Consider the following 22103-nt stretch of genomic DNA (forward strand, 5'->3'; position numbering starts at 1 on the left):
GGGCTATCACCATAGGGGAAGGTGAAAGGGCTTTTCTTCCACAGAATGGCCTACAACCAAAATAATGGCAACCACAGATCAGCAGTCCATCATCTGGAGGTCCTTACCATTCCATCCATGAATTCCAGCCATATTGTGGAAGCTGGGGGTTGAATAGGTGTACCCCATACATTCTGTGTATGGAGTGCCTTCTATTGACACTTTAACGACCTTCAATGGCTGATCACCCCGGCAAGTGATTGTCATTACCTCCCTGGAAATAGGCCAAAGATGGAACATGAGGCAGACCAGAGTTAGTCAGAAATTGCAGACACGCCTATCACCAAAACATGCCTCAACCTTTGGATGAAAAATCAAACCAAAGTGTTTGAAAGATTGTAAACTTGAAACTGGTGATTTAAAACAAAACCTGTTTAAATAATCTTGTTTTTTTCTTTATTGTTCCTAGGCAATGAAGTGCTGTTTGGAAATTATCATATCGACTAACAATGTGGTGGAAATAATAATGAAGACAATTCATGTCAAGATGTCCCTGCAATGCTTTATGCCCAGTTGCAACGGATTTTCATTCCTAAAGAATTTGATCCGTCTCCATATTGAAATGTGAAATGTTAAATAACAGTCATTTTCCACCAAAAAGTGAATTTGTGGCACATTCCACAAAATGATGGAATGTAATAGCACTGTTTTGCAGAGCTGTACCCCTGAAGTTTTGAATGAAACAAGTCCAATGGTGATTTCAGGCAAGCCAAATCTTCCCATCATTATAAGGATATTACTAGCAATAGTTATGATGTCAATGATTGCAGTTGGTTTCCTTGGCAATGCAGTTGTGTGTTTAATTGTGTACCAGAAACCTGCAATGCGCTCAGCAATCAATCTGCTCTTAGCAACCCTTGCATTTTCAGACATCATGCTGTCTTTGATGTGCATGCCTTTTACCATGGTCACCATCATAACTGTTGAATGGATCTTCGGAAGTTATTTTTGCCGGATATCTGCGATGCTTTACTGGTTTTTTGTTTTGGAAGGCGTAGCAATACTTATGATAATCAGTGTTGATCGTTATTTAATCATTGTGCAACGGCAAGACAAGCTGAATCCTCATCGTGCCAAAATAATGATCGTTATCTCATGGGCAGTTTCCTTTTGTATTTCATTTCCATCAGTGATTGGCTGGACCATGGTGGAAGTGCCTACTCGAGCACCCCAGTGTGTTCTGGGATACACAGCCACTGAGGCTGACCGTATTTATGCAGTGGTCTTGCTGGTTACTATTTTTTTCATTCCTTTCAGCGTGATGCTATACTCTTACCTCTGCATTCTGAATACAGTGCGAAGGAATTCTGTACGAATCCACCACCATGCAGAAAGTCTCTGCTTGAGCCAAGTCAGCAAGCTAGGATTAATGGGCTTGCAACGCCCTCATCAAATTAACATTGATATGAGCTTTAAAACCCGAGCCTTCACGACTATTTTAATTCTCTTCATTGGCTTTTCTTTTTGCTGGTTGCCATACACAGTATACAGTTTACTCTCTGTTTTCAGTGAGAGCTTTTACCACGGTCGCTCCTTCTATACTGTTAGCATCTGGGTCTTGTGGCTCACTTACCTGAAATCAGTCTTCAATCCTATCATCTACTGCTGGCGAATTAAGAAATTTCGGGAGTCCTGTATGGAATTCATGCCTAAAACATTTAAAATTTTACCAAAGCAGCCTGGAAGATCAAGACGGAGAATTCGGCCCAGTACAGCCTATGCTTGCAGTGAGCATCAGTCAACTGTATAAATTAAAACATTTGTTCAAATGCATTTTCAAACAGCCATAAACAGAGCGTTTTGGGGCAATGTGAACTGATCATTCATTCTGTGAAACTGGTCTGCTTTAACAAAGACCGGTTGCTGCCATAATGAATTTGTTAATATTGCAGACAGGTTTATTACATATAAAATGGTTGCATTATGCTGAAATTATTCTTATGATTCTTGATTTGACATAGTTTATATGCAATAATGGGACAGTATTGAAAACCTTCTCTGTACCTTTGCTAATTCTGATTAAAACTAAAGTAAACAGCACTTCACATTTCAAAATTGCTCCAAGCAATTGCGCAAACAGTGCACATAATGAGGGAATTAACATTGTAGATACCCTAGATTTTGCCACACATCATTTATGACCCCTCTCATTTATAAAATGGATTGTGTTTTCATGATTTTCTATTGTGAAGATCTAATTTAAACAGCATCATATCTTTTGTTTGGATATAAAGCAATCATTGTTGATCAGCCACTCATTCTAGAAATCACACTATTTTAATTCTACTGACAATAAATAAACTGAGTAACTGTGCTGATGATGGGTAACATATTAGTCTCTAAGTCCCAAGGGTGTTAGGAATATCAGGTTCTCTTAATTATACTTATAAACTGTTCATTTAATTCTAAGGTAAAATGATGTAGGTAGCCTCGATAACAGTGAATTCACATTTCTACCTGGATACAAGGCCCACATGATAAAAGTTGTCGTGGAAGTGGACTTTAAAATGGGCAAGAGTCCAATATTGATTAAGCATGAATTTATCGAAAAAATATCAGTAAACCTTGTAGACATGATCAATCCACAAGAATCTGAGAGATAGAGAAGAAAAGACATAAAGATAGCAAGTCTACTATTCACCATGTAGGATGTGGCTGGGAGCTTACACTGGGATTAATGATGATTTTAATAAATCTGGAAGATTCGCCTAACCTTGACTAGTTGGAGGGATCTCAGTCATCACCTACCATGAAAATAAATTCAAGAAGTTGAAGTATTTCACTGGAAAGTGTAAAAGGGGCTGAGGGTAGCTTTAGGGTAGCTTGTAGAAAATGAGGTATCCACTTAATGAATATAGTATAACCATCATGGAGGGATTTTCAATTTTCTAAAAGTTTATTGGGGATCTTTTCTGCAGTTTAGACTAAAATATTGAAACGGTTTATGCAATATTGTTTTTGGTTTGCTTCATGCAGTAAAATGTGTGATTCTTTCAGTTAAAAATTCTTTTTAAAAGTAATCTCTTTCTACAGAAACCATAACAACTTTCATGTGCCCTCATGGAGCTTGGAAGGACTCTTCTTATACAGCACATCAATTGTGGCTCAGTTCATGACACCCTTAGCTCTGATAAAAATCAAAGGTACACTCAAGTTCAATATTGAGGGTGTGCTGACAAAAAATTGTCAGAAATGACATTTTTTCAGATGAGATGTTAAATTGAGGCTACATCTGCCTTCTGGATGGAAAGGATTCCCATGGCATATTTTGATGCCTCATGCCTAGCCCATATCTGTATTTTGGTTAACGTCACACACAAAAAAACAGATTTTCTGGTATTATCACTCTGCTATTTGTGGGAATTTGCTGTGTACATATTGATTGCCATACTTCTTACAACAGTGGCTACACTTCAGAATTAAAAAATACACAACACCAGGTGATAGTCCAACGGATTTATTTGGAAGCACTAGCTTTCGGAGTACTGCTCCTTCATCAGGTAACCATGGAGCAGGAGCATAAGACAGAATTTATAGCAAAAGATCACAGTGTCTTGCAACTGAAACAAGATATTGAACAAACCTAGATTGCTGCTAAGTCTTTCATCTTTTAGAATGGGCTGCAGGTTTTGGTTCATTAATATGTATATCCCAGAACTTCTTTTAAGTCACATTCTCGAGGTAACTTGATGTTTTATTTAAAAAGGTGATATCTCAGCTCAAACAATATATTAGAGGTATGAGGTTAGAGTCTGTCTGTATCCCAGTCTTGAGTCAGACATGTTCTGTTTCCAAAGTAAGAATTCATAAGATGTTATATGGATTGACTGTCTGCAGATCGTGTGCTTTTTGAGCAAAATAGAAAGTATCTGGAAATACAATTCTGCAAATGCAAATTTACCCCACAGACTTATATGTGTGTGTATGTGCATGAGGGAGAGTGAGTGTGACTGCATGTGTGCTTAGTAGCGTGTGCGTGAGTATGACAAAGTGTAAGCCTGTTAGAGGGTTTGAATGTGGGGTGTGTGTGTATGTATGTGTGTGTTGGAGAGAGAGAGAGAGTGTGTGTATGAAAGAGGGTCAGTATGAGTGTTTGAGTATGTAAGTGTGTGTGCGTGCGCCCGCAAGTGTATAGTGTAGTGGGGTCACCTGTAGTGTGACATGAGCCCAAGTTCCTGGTTGAGGCCATCTTCGTGGGTACTGAACTTGGCTGTCAGCCTCTGCTAGGCCACCCTGCATTGTTGTATATTCCAAAGTCCACCTTGGAGGATTGTCACCTGAAGATCTGAGGCCAAATGTCCCTGACTGGGAGGGAATATTCTTGTCTGGCGATTATTGCACAGTGTCCATTCATCAGTTGCCGTGGCGTCTGCTTGGCGTTGGGGCATCCTTGCCTGTCGTGTGTAAGATAGAGAACATTGGCCAAGTCACATAACTACCTGCCGCGTCCATGTCACAGCAAACACTTCAGAAATAATTGATTGATATTACATGCTTTCAGATGTTTGGTGGTCAGGTAACGTGCTATACAAATGTAAGTGTTTCCAGATTTCTTTCTCCTTGTGTAATGTCTTGCAGCAGATATGGAATATATCTTTAAGTGACATGCTTATGATGTCATCACTGTATCATGGCATCTAATGTGATGCAATAGTATAAAGCTCCCAGGTTCCATCTTACTGAGTTGTCTTGCAGTGTGATATGCTGAGGGAAGTGTGCTACAGTACATCTAAATTGCTCAGCTTGAGCCCAGACATACATGTGCAGCGGAGGGTATTTCGGGGAGGGTTACATGATTTGAGGAGAGGAGGGGTTGATATTTCTTTGGTTAATGCAAATTGTATTACATAAATGTAGATACCAAATCTTCAGTACTATGTGACTGACATCTCAATCATATGAGAGTGAACGTAAGTGTATCAGTTCAAGATCATTGAAGATCATCATCTGTCATGTCATATCATGTCACTTACTTGCCTCCACAAATACCTTGGGCCTCAATGCTGCGAGAGGAATGGAAACTTCAACTGTATGGAGAGCCAATGGTTGAATCTGCCCTTAGAACCTCTTTCCACTGATTTCCCTATCACTTATGAAACATTCAGACTGTGGAATGACAGAAACTTGACATTTGATTGTATCAAAGATTATTTCAAATGGATTCACTCATATTTCTGTCCTGGGAAAAAAAAACGTTTAAGGCAATTTTGCTCAGGGGGTCAATGACTACATTTAAATCTCAAAAGTGTAATGAGAATTTTCAAGGATAGCTGCAGTAAAGCTGGTTCCACCAATTGTAAAAGACTTCCAGCTCTTGGAAAAGTAAAGCAGGGACTCTTTAAAATCTTTTATTTTAAAGACTGGTTTTCAGATGGATTGGCAAGTGAATCTGGCAGCAGAAGAAATGCAAACAGGAAAAAAAAGGAAAGAGAAACAACTTATCCAGTTTGATGCATTAGTATCCCAATAATCTGTCAACATGCAGGCGCCAGCAGTAACTTTAGAGGACAGTCCATGGACAGTCAAAACCTCATTACAACACTGTTTGGTGCATTACTGAACAATTTGTAAGGAGTGTTGCAGAATATGCAGGAAAGCAAGAGACTTTGGACAGATTGCCGACATGTTCTTGCCTTCCCCAGCTTTTCCAAGAGTAGCTTCTGTACTTTGACAGCAAGTCACTCAGCAGCAACAGGAAACCAGTTGATGATGTTGATGTGATTAACAGTTCGTCAAATGGTATGAAATTTTGTTGTATGTGCAGCTCATCAACTCGCAGGAAGACTATGAGGGAGATTGGACAACCTTGAAGCCGCCTGCAAGCAAAGGTTTGTAATTGCGTGATTATCTCCTGAGGACTGTTGTCATGAGTAGTGCTGGTGTTCCTTTTGATATAAGCCACCAGCAAAACACCATGTTGGTAGCTAAATTAATTGATTACAACCACTATTTTCATATCTTGATTTTCTTATCTCGTGTCATTGTACTAATACTGCTATTAACTAATAGAGACACCCTTCCACCTTTTCCTAGTTTCCTGTCATTCCTAAATGTGACCCTTCAACATTCATATCCCTGTAATGGCACCTTTAGATCATACTTACCATTTTTATTGCATTTAGTTCATCTGTTTGGTTATGAATGCTATGTACATTCAAATACAATTTTTAATTTTATCCTTTAACTGTTTGTAAATTCTAATCATTTGTTAGTTGACTCTACCTTTTCTTGTCATGACCTGTTGCTTATTTTCCACATTAATACCTTGTGGTGTAGTGATACTGTTCCTCTGAGCCAGGTGGGCCAGGTTCAAGTCCCACTTACTCCAAAGGTATGTCTGGACAGGTTGAATAAAAATAACTACAGAATAATTTTAAAATACAGATTTCCTGAAAATAGCTGCTTTCCGAATATGAAAACAACAGAAGTATATGTCAACTTAGTAGTGATATACATAATATATTGTATTCACATTTTTTCAGGAGCCAATCATTCCAGTTACTGGAGTCTTGGAAGGACATAAAAAGCTATGCTCAGAATGAAGGCAATGATGAAAGTCTTCCTCATAATGATGGGGTCACTAAGGTGGGTAGAGCATTTCATAAAATACCTACTTCAAGAAAAGGATTGAATCTTCTATATAGGTGTTTCATGATCTCAGGAGAAATATGCACCTATGAGTTAAACACTTATATCCTGGGGTACATACGTCAATACCCATTGACATCAGATCCAAGACTATATTTCCATTGGGTGCCCAGTCTTGACCCTTGTTGAACTATTCTTCTTGCTCAAAGGAAGTGATGGGATAGTCAATGATATCACATACCTTCACGTTTTGTAGAACACCAAATTGTGCAGAGCAAGCATTCTGCATGGTTATGTGAAACATTTGATATGACCAATTGTGATGCTCCTTCAGATCTAGCTACCTCTCTGGTCCTCATTTTTAACAGGACTACGTTGAGTTAAATGTTTGTCCTTGTAAAGACATGACAGCAGTACACATATTTTGCCTTTGTATTGGGGTTCCACAGACTTGAAAGGAATTATGTCTTTTGAATGTAAGGACTATACATACTTAATTTACACTGACATATAAACTGAAAAAAAATGGAAGTTTGGACTTTTTTGTTGCAGAAAATAACCCAGTTGATTTTCTAAATATATATAACTGAAAGGAAAGTGGAATTGATTGTATTGCTTTGCGAGAACTGATTTTTACTTTTGTACTGCAACCAGGTACCTTTTTTTTAAAAAAAGTAACTGCTCAGCAACAGGGTTTAGATTAAAAATACATTATCACTGGATCATTTGGGACACTGACCTTAAAAAAAGTGCTGAAAGCAAGCCAGACCCATGTGTTTGTTTCTAATATCACTTAAAAGGCAGCTGGATAGGAGTATGAATAAAGAGTTTGGAGGGATATGGACCGGGTGCTAGCAGGTGGGTCTAGATTGGATTGGGATATCTGGTCGGCATGGACAAGTTGGACTGAAGGGTATGTTGTTATGTGCTGTACATCCCTATGACTCTATAAAAAGAAAAAGCTCACAAAGAATTTGCAAAAAGAAAGCTTCTAATTCAAGTCATGACAGAATCCAACTGAATAGCTACTGCACTGAGGATTGTCACAGTGGACAACAGATAAAAGAAAAATCTGAGAGAAAATTCACCTTGTACACTTTCTGCTTCAACATTGATCCACAAACCTTGGCTTTTTACGTATATTTCCACCCACGATATTTCTAGAGACTCTCATTCATCTATGTGTTAAGGTGTGTGTGAGTGTGTTTAAAAAGGGGTACAGGTAATTTGCATATTAAGGTTATTAATCTGTTTACCAAATATTGATTGTTATAGTAAATACACTTTTCATCCTTGTTCATTGAAAACTGACATGAGCTTTTTTCAGACAATGGTAATGACACTGGAATAACCCATAACTCAGTGCCAATGGTCTGTAGATATGGATTCAGATTCCTCCATGGCAGAAATGAAATCTGAATCAATCCAAAAAAAAAAGCTAGACTAGTTGTGACCTAATCATCACTGTCAATTGTGGTAAAAGAAGCCATCTGTTAAGGATGGAAATTCACTCCATCCGTACCTGGGCTAGTCTACATGTGACACCAGATCCACAGCAACTTAGTTGACCATTAACAGCCCTTCAGGCAATTAGGGATAGGCAAAGAAAATGCTGTTCTATCCAGTGACATCTACAATCATGGACAAATAACAAAAATTGCTTACTGTAAAGGTGTTAATCATTCCAGAGATTAAACTTTAGATTTCACATTTGTGCTGGCTTGATTTCAACAGCACTATTCCCATAGTTTAGATCAGTGGTGCTTTTATTGCACCTGACTAGTGATCAGCAATAGATGATATACCATAGTACAGCAATTACAAAAAAGGCAGTGTTCTTGGTTTACTAGTGTTTATTGCACGAAAGCAAGAAATGCAACTGATACAGATACTTTCAGTGGGAGCAGATGTAAGGTAGAATAACTTGTGGCTGACATCAGTAGAATGTCTGGAACCAATGTAGCATTAACATTAACCCCTTCAGAACGATTACTTTATACAGCAACTTGCTGGGTCTTTTTCACTGTTTGCAAACTAATTTAACGTGCAATTATGAAAAGTCTTCATGTTGAAAAGTTCCTTGTTATGCTGTCAGAGCCTTGGTGTCCACATGCACATAATCAATCCTCTCACATAGGGTAATCCAGTGATGTCCTTGAATGGTATCACTCTATCTACCCGGTCAATTTCTGATATATTGCCCAATTTGCTGGCAAATGTCATCCTTCACTTTAATGCAGTACTCTGTATTGCGTCATTGATGAAAAGGTTCCACAAATATCTCCTGAAGATCCCTGGAATGATTGTGGCATTAAAGTGAAGTACTACCACGATCACTGCCACAGGCATTAAATGTATAAGACATCCCATTGGTCTGAACTCCTCTGCCAGCTCTTCACACTTGACTGCACAGTGACTGACTTTGAAGACACTGCTGCTCCAAAATCTCCATGCAGCACAGGTCTTTATTCGTTTGTTGTCTTTGCCTACATCGCCTTGCATTCTTGAGCCTATGTACCCTCCTCACACCCTATTGAGGCTAGTCTTCCCATGGTTATGATAGCCCCACTTGATGGTTGAATCTTACTCTCTTTTTTTCCTTTGATGAGGATGAGGGAAGTAAAGCGTACCAATCATGGACAATAGGAATCCTCAAGAGCTAAAACAACATAACTCACTTGTGCTGCCTTTATTACATAAAATGGATCAGTATGGGGTCAAATTGCATAATCACTATGACTTTTTAAATCTTTGAATGACCCTCCATCTGCCCATTTCACAATGCAGCTAAATCAATGAGCTTGTGCCACCTGTTAGCAGGTGTGTTTGTGCTGCTGTATGGAAATGATGTGCCCCGAGAAAACTTATTGTGAATGGCCTGAACAGTCTCCATTGTCTGCTCATTGCTGCCATGTGCACTTTCAATCCCACTAACTGATTACACCAGTGCTATCACTGTAGAGACTGATAACTGTTAAGAGAATTGAACTTCCTGTTTTAGTTCAATGGTGGGTGTGAAGTGTGGGGGGGAAAGGAGGTGGTGGTGAAGGAGGACGAAAGAGTGAGCAGATAGGTGGAGTCATGGCCCAGAGAGAGAGGTAAAAGTAAGTCAAGAAAGGGGTTGTTGATAATAAGCCAGGGTAGAAGAGAAGCTAGATGGGTGATAATGGGTGTTACAAGTAGTTGAAAATGGTCTGGCTACACAAATTGAGTTGCAGTAATCAAACAACTTAGGCTTCAGAACAAGTTATCTGACCCTTTTCATTTACCCTAAAGTTAAAAGTTACATTCCCAAACTGAAATAATCTTTTAAACTTCACAATTGTAACTGAAATTCTCCACACATTGGACTGGAACGCCAATGGCTTCCCAATGTATTCCCTCAGCCACCAAGACCATTGTCATGGTGCTAATTAAATTCCAATCATTATTTCAATCAAGCTTTCCATCACCACCTAATTTCTCACATCATGACAGTATCCATTTCTTCATTTTTATTTCTCGGGCCTACTGTATGATGAATATTCGTCACAGTCACCTTGACAAAAGATGCATCCGGTAACTTTGCCACCACCATCCTCCTTTTCGGTGGAGATAGAAATATCAACTAATTTAGTGTACTACACTAAAACAAATTTGGTAGTTTAACGAAAAGAGACTCTTGCTTCATAGAGCATAGAACATAGAACAATACAGCACAGAACAGGCCCTTCAGCCCACGATGTTGTGCCGAACATCTATCCTAGATTAAGCACCCATCCATGTACCTATCCAATTGTCGCTTAAAGGTCGTCAATGATTCTGACTCTACCACTGCCACGGGCAGCGCATTCCATGCCCCCACCACTCTCTGGGTAAAGAACCCACCCCTGACATCTCCCCTATACCTTCCACCCTTCACCTTAAATTTATGTCCCCTTGCAATACTCTGTTGTACCCGGGGAAAAAGTTTCTGACTGTCTACTCTATCTATTCCTCTGATCATCTTATAAACCTCTATCAAGTCACCCCTCATCCTTCGCCGTTCCAACGAGAAAAGGCCGAGAACTCTCAACCTGTCCTCGTATGACGTATTCTCCATTCCAGGCAACATCCTGGTAAATCTTCTCCGCACCCTCTCCAAAGCTTCCACATCTTTCCTAAAGTGAGGCGACCAGAACTGCACACAGTACTCCAAATGTGGCCTAACCAAAGTCCTGTACAGCTGCAACATCACTTCACGACTCTTGAATTCAATCCCTCTGCTAATGAATGCTAACACACCATAGGCCTTCTTACAAGCTCTATCCACCTGAGTGGCAACTTTCAAAGATCTATGTACAAAGATCCCTCTGTTCCTCCACCTGACTAAGAACTCTACCGTTAACCCTGTATTCCGCATTTTTATTTGTTCTTCCAAAATGGACAACCTCACACTTGGCAGGGTTGAACTCCATCTGCCACTCCTCAGCCCAGCTCTGCATCATACCTAAGTCCCTTTGCAGCCGACAACAGCCATCCTCACTGTCCACAACTCCACTAATCTTCGTATCATCTGCAAATTTACTGACCCACCCTTCGACTCCCTCATCCAAGTCATTAATAAAAATTACAAACAGCAGAGGACCCAGAACTGATCCCTGCGGAACTCCACTTGTAACTGGGCTCCAGGCTGAATATTTACCATCTACCACCACACTCTGATTTCGACCGGTTAGCCAATTTTCAATCCAATTGGCCAAGTTTCCCTCTATCCCATGCCTCCTGACTTTCCGCATAAGCCTACCATGGGGAACCTTATCAAATGCCTTACTAAAATCCATGTACACTACATCCACTGCTCTACCCTCATCCACATGCTTGGTCACCTCCTCAAAGAATTCAATAAGACTTGTAAGGCAAGACCTATCCTTCACAAATCCGTGCTGGCTGTCCCTAATCAAGCTGTGTCTTTCCAGATACTCATAAATCCTATCCCTCAGTACCCTTTCCATTACTTTGCCTACCACAGAAGAAAGACTAACTGGCCTGTAATTCCCGGGGTTATCCCTATTCCCTTTTTTGAACGGGGCACAACATTCGCTACTCTCCAGTCCCCTGGTACCATCCCCGTTGACAGTGAAGACGAAAAGATCATTGCCAACGGTACTGCAATTTCCTCTCTTGCTTCCCACATAATCCTAGGATATATCCCGTCAGGCCCGGGGGACTTGTCTATCCTCAAGTTGTTCAAAATGTCCAACACATCTTCCTTCCTAACAAGTATCTCTTCTAGCTTACCAGTCCGTTTTACACTCTCCTCTTCAACAATACGGTCCCTCTCGTTCGTAAATACTGAAGAAAAGTACTTGTTCAAGACCTCTCCTATCTCTTCCGACTCAATACACAATCTCCCACTACTGTCCTTGATCGGACCTACCCTCGAAAAAGATTTAATTTATTGCATGGTAGTGATCAGTTACAAGTTACATTGATTTGATAAACATTTTCGTTACTAAGGCTATGAGGGAAAGCTAGACTGGATGAACACCTCCTTCAAGATCCAGATCTATTCCCTCACCTAAGGCTATATAACATCCCATGCACTAACCCTTTTAAAATCTAACACCTGATCTAAAAGTAACAATTTTCTATAGTGAAGCAGTCAGTAAATATACATTCTTACTTTTGATTTGTGTTTCAATTTGTATTTTTACGATCTTACATGCTAACATTTAACTAAAAAAACCTAAATAATCAAACTTCATTAATCAGAACCTGAAGTGTTGGATGGATTAGTGTCTGCTCACATTTAAAAGCAAGATCAAAAAGGATCTATTAACTATTACTCTCCCCCATCTCATACTCTAATTCATCATCTGCTATTAATTGTAATGACTCAATACAGTGCAATAACTGTACTGAGATTTTAAATGTTGCACAAAAAAAAGCAATAGCTTACATATGACAAATCAACCATTTAACAGCCTATTTTGATGATACCATGGACATAACAAAATAATGTAGATTTATAATCATTAGTTGAAGAAAACAACTCAACTGTGACATTGTTTAATTCATATTCAGAGTCTGATTTTGTTTTTGATCAGAAATATGGACGGGTGGTGGTTATGGTAATGTACACATAATTGCACACGGCAGTTTGAAAACAAATTAATTTTAAAAAAGAAAATCTTAGCAGTAATAACAGCAACCATCAATGTGTTGAATTGTTTCATTCAATTCCAGTGAATGAGAAAAATAATGAAATTTTATTTTGTATTTTGAAATTGTTATTTTGTAAAAACTGAGTAGCTGCTAAACAGTGATTAATAGAAACATTTACAACATAATCGTTATATGCTGTTAAATATGCTTTGCTCACTGACTTTGCATATTAGCAATGTTGGATTATTTTGAGCTAACAGTTTCCATGCTGTGTTTTGGATCCAGGAGAAAATTCAATCTTATGAAGATGTATAGGCAGTGGATAATATTCCCTCTCTTTCTAATCTGCTATATTGCTGTTCCTACATTTCAAACAAGGGTGTACATTTTTATTCTTCTTCTGGACAGCAATATGTCAGAGAGGATTGTTGGTCAATCATACATGAATGATTTTCATTTTACTGAAATTTAAAATATTATATAACAAACAAGATAATATGCCTGCATCTGGTTATAAAGGACACTTTTTTTTTCTGATGATCTTCAGAAAAATAAGACTTTCATTTTGTCAAACGAGGACCTCAAAATCCTTATGCTCCAGCCTCCTCCATTCTTTTTGTATTTAAGTAATATTAAGATCTTCCATTCTTCCCACCGAAGTTCATTACCACACATTTTCCTACATTATATTCCCTCTGCCAAGTTTTTGCCTGCTTATTTAACCTGTCGATATCCTCCTGCAGATGTTTTGTATCATTCCCATTACTTGCCTTCTTGGTGTTTTTGTATCATGTGAAGACTTAGCAATAGTATATTAACATTCATCAAGCAAGCCATTAATATCATACATGATTGTGGACCAGCACTGAACCCAGCAGCACTCCATTACCTGAAATATTGCAACAATGGTGTATTACACTACATTTATTTCTTTACTCAAATGTGACTGTGCTTTTTGCTCTTCTCTTACCTCAGTTTGCTTTCTAGTTTAAAAGGAAGCTTCCAATTATGATTAACATGGAAATACAAGGCTTACTGGCAATTTTTCAGAAGTAAATTGAGGGATGTTGATGCAATGCTTTGTTTATCCTTTGGAAGGATGAAAACTAAAAACTTCTTTGGCACAACTGAAGGACTAACTGACAGTTTTCCATCTACAGTATCTTGTATGATGGTTTCAGTGTAGAAAATTGGCAAGGGACTTCATGACAATATGTTTTGTTTCTAAGTCAAAGGAGGAAACATCAGGACAACTTAAATCAAAAGCTTTGTCAAAGATAGGACGAAAGTCTGCATATAGGAATACAAGTTACTGATTATGAGTTGGCAAACAGTTCTGTGCATTTAAGGCATACCCAGATTATCTGAACTGCATATTATAGAATTCTGTGAATGAATTACCCATTATCAAATGAGAGCGAGGGGTTTGGTAGCTGAGAGTAGGACTAGTGCTTCAGGGAAGGAGAAATGGCAGTTTTACGGGAATTAAAATGAATAGCCTTGGACCTGAATGCACATAATGAAACCATGCCCTCAGAGAACAGAAGTGGGAGTCTGGAAGAGTGACATCTCAGGCAATTGATATGGCAGCCCATAGGCAGACAAGCAGATGCTGAAGTCAAGGAACCATCAGGACAGAACAGATGCAGCCGCAGGTAATTTGATAGTTTCTGGTTTGGTTTTAATTTGGAAATATTTATCAACAGAAGGAAATCATTTTGGTCTCACAGGAAATGGATTAACATGGAAAGTACTTGAAGATAACAGAATATTTTCCTTCCAATGAGAGCAATTTTACAATGCAATTCAGTATTCAAAGCTATATAATAGAACACCATTTCACACTGCCGTTCCTTACATTCCATCTGAAAGACAAATATTAATTCTGAAACCAGCAATTATATACAGATTTTAGTTAAAAATTAGAAAATGGAAGTGAAATTCAAGAGTCAAAATTGCCATCTAAGAAAAAAAAGGAGACAGGATTGTGTTACAACAGTACTGTAAAATTATAAACCGAACACTGCAATAGTAACTAATACTGAGATATTAATCTGTGTATAATAAGACACTCTAGATGTGAAATGGCAACATTGTGGTCATGTAAACATTTTCACAATATATATGCTGCAAAATGTTGTTCATAATCTCTGTGGCATTCACTCCCAATTATTTATTTGTTTACTTGGTAAATAGCCTTAATTTATTTATATCAAACAAGCAATGGACTCAACTAAAGGAATCATTCCAATTCATTCAGCCATCTATTCAATACAGAATCAAGGATAACTATTTTTATAATAGTGATTATTTTGCCAAATTTATAATTCTGATTTCAAGTCTGAACAAACCAGACAGTGAAAATGCCTCTATAAATCTGCTAGAGAAATTGCTGACAAGTACAGTGCATGATAATTGTTGCGATACAATCATGGGGCTGCTTGAATCATTATGATAGAGGACCAATCTCAGCCGGATCCATCAAAAACTGGTATAAAATACCTTCTAATTAAATGAACATGCACATTCTAGAAAACTAATGTAACTAATATGAGCACAGAGCTAGTCCAACTTATATGGGGTCTCAGTTTCATCATATTTACCATTTTACATAAAATAGCAGGTGTTATTATGTTTAATGCTACCTTGCCAACACCATTTTGTTAGTGATTCTTTTGCCAAGTAACTTTGTTTAATGCTGAATTTTAATTGGCAAACAAATACTTAACTTGCAGAGCCAAATAAGCATAACAGTAATTTGTAACAAAGGATTCTTCATGTCAATTCATCTGAGAAAATAAGCCCATATGCCACTAGTTTAATTTCAGTATTCAATTCAAATTGAATTGATGCTCCATTTAATGGCTTAGCTTTGGTCATGCCGTTGGCAGAAAAAATTGCTAAACCTGTGACAGCATCTTTGGTAATGGCAAACTGCTTGATAATCTGAATACAAGATTTAGACAAAGTCTATTGTCTAAGTCAATCATATTCGGATTAAGTTAAAAATCTCTCAATACCAGGTTGAATGGGTTGCAGGTTTCTATTATTACAATGTAAATGCCAGAACTACTTTCCAGTCTCATTCTCAAGAATAACTTGAGGTTTCATATTAAAAAAAAGACATCTTAGCTCAGACAATGGATTAAAGGTGTGAATTTAGAGTCTGTTAGTATCCCAACCTTGAGCCAGACTGGTTTTATTTCCAAAGCATGGATTCATAAAATGTTATATGGATTGACTGCCTGCAGATTGTTTTGTTCAAAAAGCACAATGCATCTGTAATTACAATTCTGCAAAAGAAAATTCACCTCATAGACTTGTGTGTGCATGCACATAAGGGAGAGTGTGTTTGCATGTGCATGAGTGTAACAGTGTGAGAAGCTGTGTACGTGGTGAGAGCGTGGGGAATGTATGTGTGTATGCGGGGAGTCCGTGTGAGTGTTTAGTGGGGTCACCTGTAGTGTGACATGAACCCAAGTACCCAGTTGAGAATATCATCCTAGGTACCAAACTTGGCTATCAAGCCATTGCTTGACCCCTCTGCGTTGTTGCATATCCTAAAGTCTGCCTTGGAGGATGGTTACCTGAAGATCCGAGGCAGTGTGTCCCTGACTGCCGAAGAGTTCCCCGACTGGGAGGGAATATCCCTGTCTGGAGATTGTTACGTAGTGTCCATTCATCCATTGTCATAGCATCTGTTTGGTCTTGACGATATACCATGCCTCGGGGTATCCTTGCCTGCAGCGTATGAGATGACGTTTGCCAAGTCACATGAGTTCCTGCCGCATACGTGATAATTGGTATCCCCACATGTTATGGTAGTATCCATGTCGACACTCCGACATGTTTTGCAGTGGTTGCCATGACAGGGTTGTAAGGTGTTGTGGTCAATGTCCTAACGGCTGGGCAGTTTGCTGCGAACAATGGTCTGTGTAAGATTCAGTGGTTGTTTAAAAGCGAAAAGCGGAGGCGTAGGGAAGGTAAATTTTTGGTGGGACGAAACTTGTTGATATCATGTAGTCGTTTCAGTAATTCCTTGCCATTGGTCCAGAGGAAGAAAATGTCATCAGTATATCAGGTGTACAGTGCTAGTTGGAGGTCCTGTGCAGCAAAGAAGTCTTGTTCGAATTTATACATGAAAAAAGACTCTCACCTCACACTTTCAATGCATTGTCTGGGCTGAGTTGTCACTTTTTTTTATATAAAACCTTAAGTTATCTTGAGAATGTGACTGGAAAAGTTCTGGGTTTTACATATTAATGAACCAAAACCTGCAACCCATTCTAAAAGATGAAAGACTAAACAGCAATCTAGGTTTGTTCAATATATCATTTCAGTTCCATGGCACTATAATCTTTTGCTATAAATTCTATGTCTTATGATCCTGCTCCACAGCTATCTGAAGAAGGAGCAGCGCTCCGAAAGCTAGTACTTCCAAATAAGTCTGTTGGACTATAACCTGGTATTGAGAGATTTTTAACTTTCCATACCCCAGTCTAACACTGGCACTTTCACATCATGTATTCAGATTAGTCAGCAAGAATATTCGACTTTCACGAGGCATGGGTGCACCAGCAAGGCTGATGCTTATTATACATTGGTTGGTAGGATGGAAGGGAGCACCAGAGGCGTTCTGTCCTTGTTACGGTTGGAGGAGTGGGGCCTGAGGGTGGAGGTGCAGGATGTGGAAGAGATGCGTTGGAGGGCATCTTTAACCACGTGGGAAGGTAAATTGCGGTCTCTGAAGAAGGAGGCTATCTGGTGTGTTCTGTGGTGGAACTGGTCCTCCTGGGAGCAGATACGGCAGAGGAATTGGGAATACGGGATGGCATTTTTGCAAGAGGTAGGGTGGGAAGAGGTGTAATCCAGGTAGCTGTGGGGGTCAGTGGGTTTGTAAAAAAATGTCAGTGTCAAGCTGTGGGAGTCGCCCCTGGTGCTCACGTTCCACCCTACCAACCTTCACCTAAACCAAATCATCCGCTGACATTTCCGCCACCTCCAAAAAGACCCCACCACCAGGGATATATTTCCCTCCACACCCCTTTCCGCCTTCTGCAAAGACCGTTTCCTCCGTGACTACCTGGTCAGTCCACGCCCCCCTACAACCCACCCTTCCATCCTGGCACCTTCCCCTGCCACTGCAGGAATTGTAAAACCTGCGCCCACACCTCCTCCCTCACCTCCATCCAAGGCCCTAAAGGAGCCTTCCACATCCAAAGTTTTACCTGCACATCCACTAATATCATTTATTGTATCTTATTGCTCCCAATGCGGTCTCCTCTACATTGGGGAGACTGGACGCCTCCTAGCAAAGTGCTTTAGGGAACATCTCCAGGACACCCACACCAATCAACCACACCACCCTATGGCCCAACATTTCAATTTCCCCTCCCACTCTGCCGAGGACATGGGAGGTCCTGGGCCTCCTTCACCGCCGCTCCCTCACCACCAGATGCCTGGAGGAAGAACGCCTCATCTTCTGCCTCGGAACACTTCAACCCCAGGGCATCAATGTGGACTTCAACAGTTTCCTCATTTCCCCTTCGCCCCACCTCACCCTAGTTCCAAACTTCCAGCTCAGTACTGTCCCCATGACTTGTCCTACCTGCCTATCTTCTTTTCAACCTATCCACTCCACCCTCCTCCCTGACCTATCACCTTCATTCCCTCCCCCACTCACCTACTGTACTCTATGCTACTTTCTCCCCACCCCCACCCTCCTCTAGCTTATCTCTCCACACTTCAGGCTGTCTGCTTGTATTCCTGATGAAGGGCTTTTGCCTGAACCATCGATTTTACTGCTCCTCGGATGCTGCCTGAACTGCTGTGTTCTTCCAGCACCACTAATCCAGAGTCTGGTTTCCAGCATTTTACCTAGTACATGGTTATGAGTTTTACCTGCTACTTATCATTCCCAAACCCAGGTGTTATCCAGCTCCTGCTAGAAGCAGACATTGGTCATTTTATAATCAGAGGTCAAATTTAGAAAACTGGCTCCACTATCTGTCCATCTCAGGCTTGTAGCTGATTTGAAACAATTTAACCAAGGATCCATCAACTCTTGTACACTGTCTTCAGCACTCTAGCCGGAATACATTGAGACTTTATCATATTGTAGCAGTTGTTTTGACCTTCGTACCTCCCACGATGTGAGAAAATGTGTTCATGGACCTGAGTTAGTTTAATGAAACAGATATACCAGCTTCCAGAGAGACATTTTAATTAATCACTAACATGACACAACTAGTACTGTCCTGGACTGCCAAATGTCTAAAGGGAGTATTCTCTTCTTTTAAAAAAAGAAATTCAAGGGGTAAGAGCATCACTAGCGGGTTCAGCATTTATTGCCCTTCACTAACTGCCAGTGGACAGTTGAGAGTCAATATTAGGTCTCATGAAGGCCAGAGCAGATAAGGATAGCAGTTTTTTTCCCTAAGAGATCTTAGTGAACCAGATGGATTTTTCTAACAATTGATGATGGATATGGTCATGATTAGACTCAGTTCCGCATTTTTTTTTGAAAAAAAAGACTTTAAATTCCATCTGCCATGGTAGGTTTTGAATCTGGGTCCCCAAAGCGTGATCTAGGTTTCTGGATTAACAGTCTAGTCATAATACCAATAGGCTATCACACCACCTCCCTCCCTTCCCCCCACTCCCCCCGAAAAAAAGTCCATTGATTCATTAGATATCTTCACTTTGTTAAGATTGGAGTACATTTATGTTCTCATGTATTGACCTTTTCTTGTTTCCTCTTCAGAATTTCATTAAGTCTGAACAACATATCACAAAACTACTGAGCAAAGTTCAACAAAATCTGGTACAGGACTAAATGTTCTTTAGAATAAAAAGACTGAGTTTGAGGCCAGCCTCACTGGTAGATGGAGTACCATGTGTGCATGAGCAAAATCAGAGCATTTCTTTTAAACTCAATTCAACAGCAAAGCTCCATTTATCAAACAAAGCACCAAAGCTATTTTTGCTGTACAATTAATTACAATATCTTCCATTATATCGCAAATTCAGTCAACAATAATAACTATTCATTCCTGATGTCTTCTTTATAGAATTTACAATTAAAGTTTTTTTTAAAACTGCAAGTTATGGACAAGCTAATCAATAGCAGTCTTTGACAAAAAAGTTCCAAGCTTGAATGCTATTTTGAGAATCTCAGAGTGACTCCTCATGATAGTTGTTTCATTAGTTATGATGTTAGTCTTGAGCTGCCCTGGGCACATCTCACGTGTTATCAGACAATGGTCTTAATTTAGCAAAGACCACTGTGGTATTTGACTTTTTGAAAGTGTAAAAGCTCTTGATATATTTATGGCATGGCAACACAAATGCAATTGCGCATGTGCCAATTGATCAGTGGCCAACCTAAATAGCGTGCTGTTTGTACTCCTTACATTGTGTTCACAATACAAGGAAAAACCCTGATGGAAATAACAAAATTAGTGATCAACTGTAGCAGTTCAAGGGCAATTACCTCAAAAACACTTCAAATTGTTAAATCTCTGGATATTTCTGTTTGTAATATTAAATGTACTTAATTAAACTAGAAGCAACTTCAAGTAGTCATGTTGTTTCCTTTGAACAGCAAAAATATACAAGCATCTGAGGACTCAAGGCAAGTTAGAATGATTTGGCAGTCCAAACAATCATAACTCATCCTTACCTGCATTCGGGAATGCCTAGCAGGTCTGTATATACTATTAAGATCAGAACATACAAACAATAAAAATCTTGGAATCAATGACTTACTGCTCAAATGAATACATTGCATGCACTGTACAGTAATAGTGCACATTATACTGTAGAATTTAATTTTTAAGTATTGGTCAGGATTAGATTTTCTTGACACTCTGGTGACGTCCATTAATCTAAGCTCATTCAAAACTCTGCAACCAGTATTCTAATCAACATCATGCCCGGTCATCTAATGCCTTAAATTTTAAGATTCTCATGCATTCAATTTTCCCAATGAAAGAATTTATTAAAATTACCATCTGTACATTTATACAATTAAGTATGTCACCAAATATTTACAGTGCAAAGTTTGATAGCAGAGCAGTTAGATACAAGTAGAAATTACTTCACTGTATTAGGCAATTTGCAGCAGTTAAAACATTTCCACTTGGATATCACCAGGCTTATATGAGCACATGGAGAAAATAATGTCTAGATCACAATGCAGTATACCTGCATACATTTCTGCTGCCAACACTATTGCATATGCACACAATTTAGGAGAAAGTGAGGTCTGCAGATGCTGGAGATCAGAGCTTAAAAATGTGTTGCTGGAGAAGCGCAGCAGGTCAGGCAGCATCAAAGGAACAGGAGAATTGACGTTTTGGGCATAAGCCCTTCTTCAAGAATGAGGAGGGTGTGCCAAGCAGGCTAAGATAAAAGGTAGGGAAGAGGGACTTGGGAATGCGATAGGTGGAAGGAGATTAAGGTGAGGGTGATAGACCGGAGAGGGGGTGGGAGCGGAGAGGTCGGGAAGAAGATTGCAGGTCAAGAAGGCGGTGCTGAGTCTGAGGGTTGGGGCTGAGAAAAGGTGGAGGGGAGGGGAAGTGAGAAAGCTGGAGAAATCTGCATTCATCCCTTGTGGTTGGAGGGTTCCTAGGCAGAAGATGAGGTGCTCTTCCTCCAGGCGTCGTGTTGCCATGGTCTGCCGATGGAGGCGGCCAAGGACCTGCATGTCCTTGGTGGAGTGGGAGGGGGAGTTAAAGTGTTCAGCCACAGGGGGTTAGGTTGGTTGGTGCGGGTGTCCCAGAGGTGTTCTCTGAAACGTTCCGCAATGTATAGGAGGCCACATCGGGTGCAGAGAATGCAATAAATGATGTGTGTGGAGGTGCAGGTGAATTTCTGATGGATATGGAAGGATCCCTTGGGGGCTTAGAGGGAAGTGAGGGGGCAGGTGTGGGCACAGGTTTGTATTTCTTGCTGTTGCAGGGGAAGGTGCCAGAAGTGGAGGTTGGGTTGATGGGGGGTGTGGATCTGACAAGGGAGTTGCGGAGGGAGTGGTCTTTCCGGAACGCTGAGAGGGGTGGGGAGGTAAATATATCCTTGGTGTGGGGTCTATTTGGAGGTGGCAGAAATGACAAAGGATGATACGATGTATCTGGAGGTTGGTGGGGTGGTAGGTGAGGACCAGTGGGGTTCTGTCCCTGGTGGCGATTGGAGGGGCGAGGTTCAAGAGCGGAGGAGCGGGAAGTGGAGGAGATGCGGTGGAGAGCATCGTCAACCACGTCTGAGGAGAAATTGCGGTCTTTGAAGAAGGAGGCCATCTGGGTTGTTCAATATTGGAATTGGTCCTCCTGGGAGCAGATGCGGCGAAGGTG

General features: G+C 40.0%; 1 protein-coding gene across 1 annotated transcript; it reads left to right on the forward strand.

Moving 5' to 3' along the window:
- The first annotated feature begins 664 nt into the window (after nt 1-664).
- On the forward strand, nt 665-1865 carry gpr45 (G protein-coupled receptor 45). The gene has a single exon (XM_060826654.1). It carries the CDS (start codon nt 665-667, stop codon nt 1787-1789), a length of 1125 nt encoding a protein of 374 aa, XP_060682637.1. The 3' UTR covers nt 1790-1865.
- Nucleotides 1866-22103: the final 20238 nt, after the last annotated feature.

The sequence above is a fragment of the Hemiscyllium ocellatum genome, chromosome 6 (genome assembly GCF_020745735.1).
Source record: "Hemiscyllium ocellatum isolate sHemOce1 chromosome 6, sHemOce1.pat.X.cur, whole genome shotgun sequence".
In the NCBI taxonomy this organism is placed as follows: Eukaryota; Metazoa; Chordata; class Chondrichthyes; order Orectolobiformes; family Hemiscylliidae; genus Hemiscyllium; species Hemiscyllium ocellatum.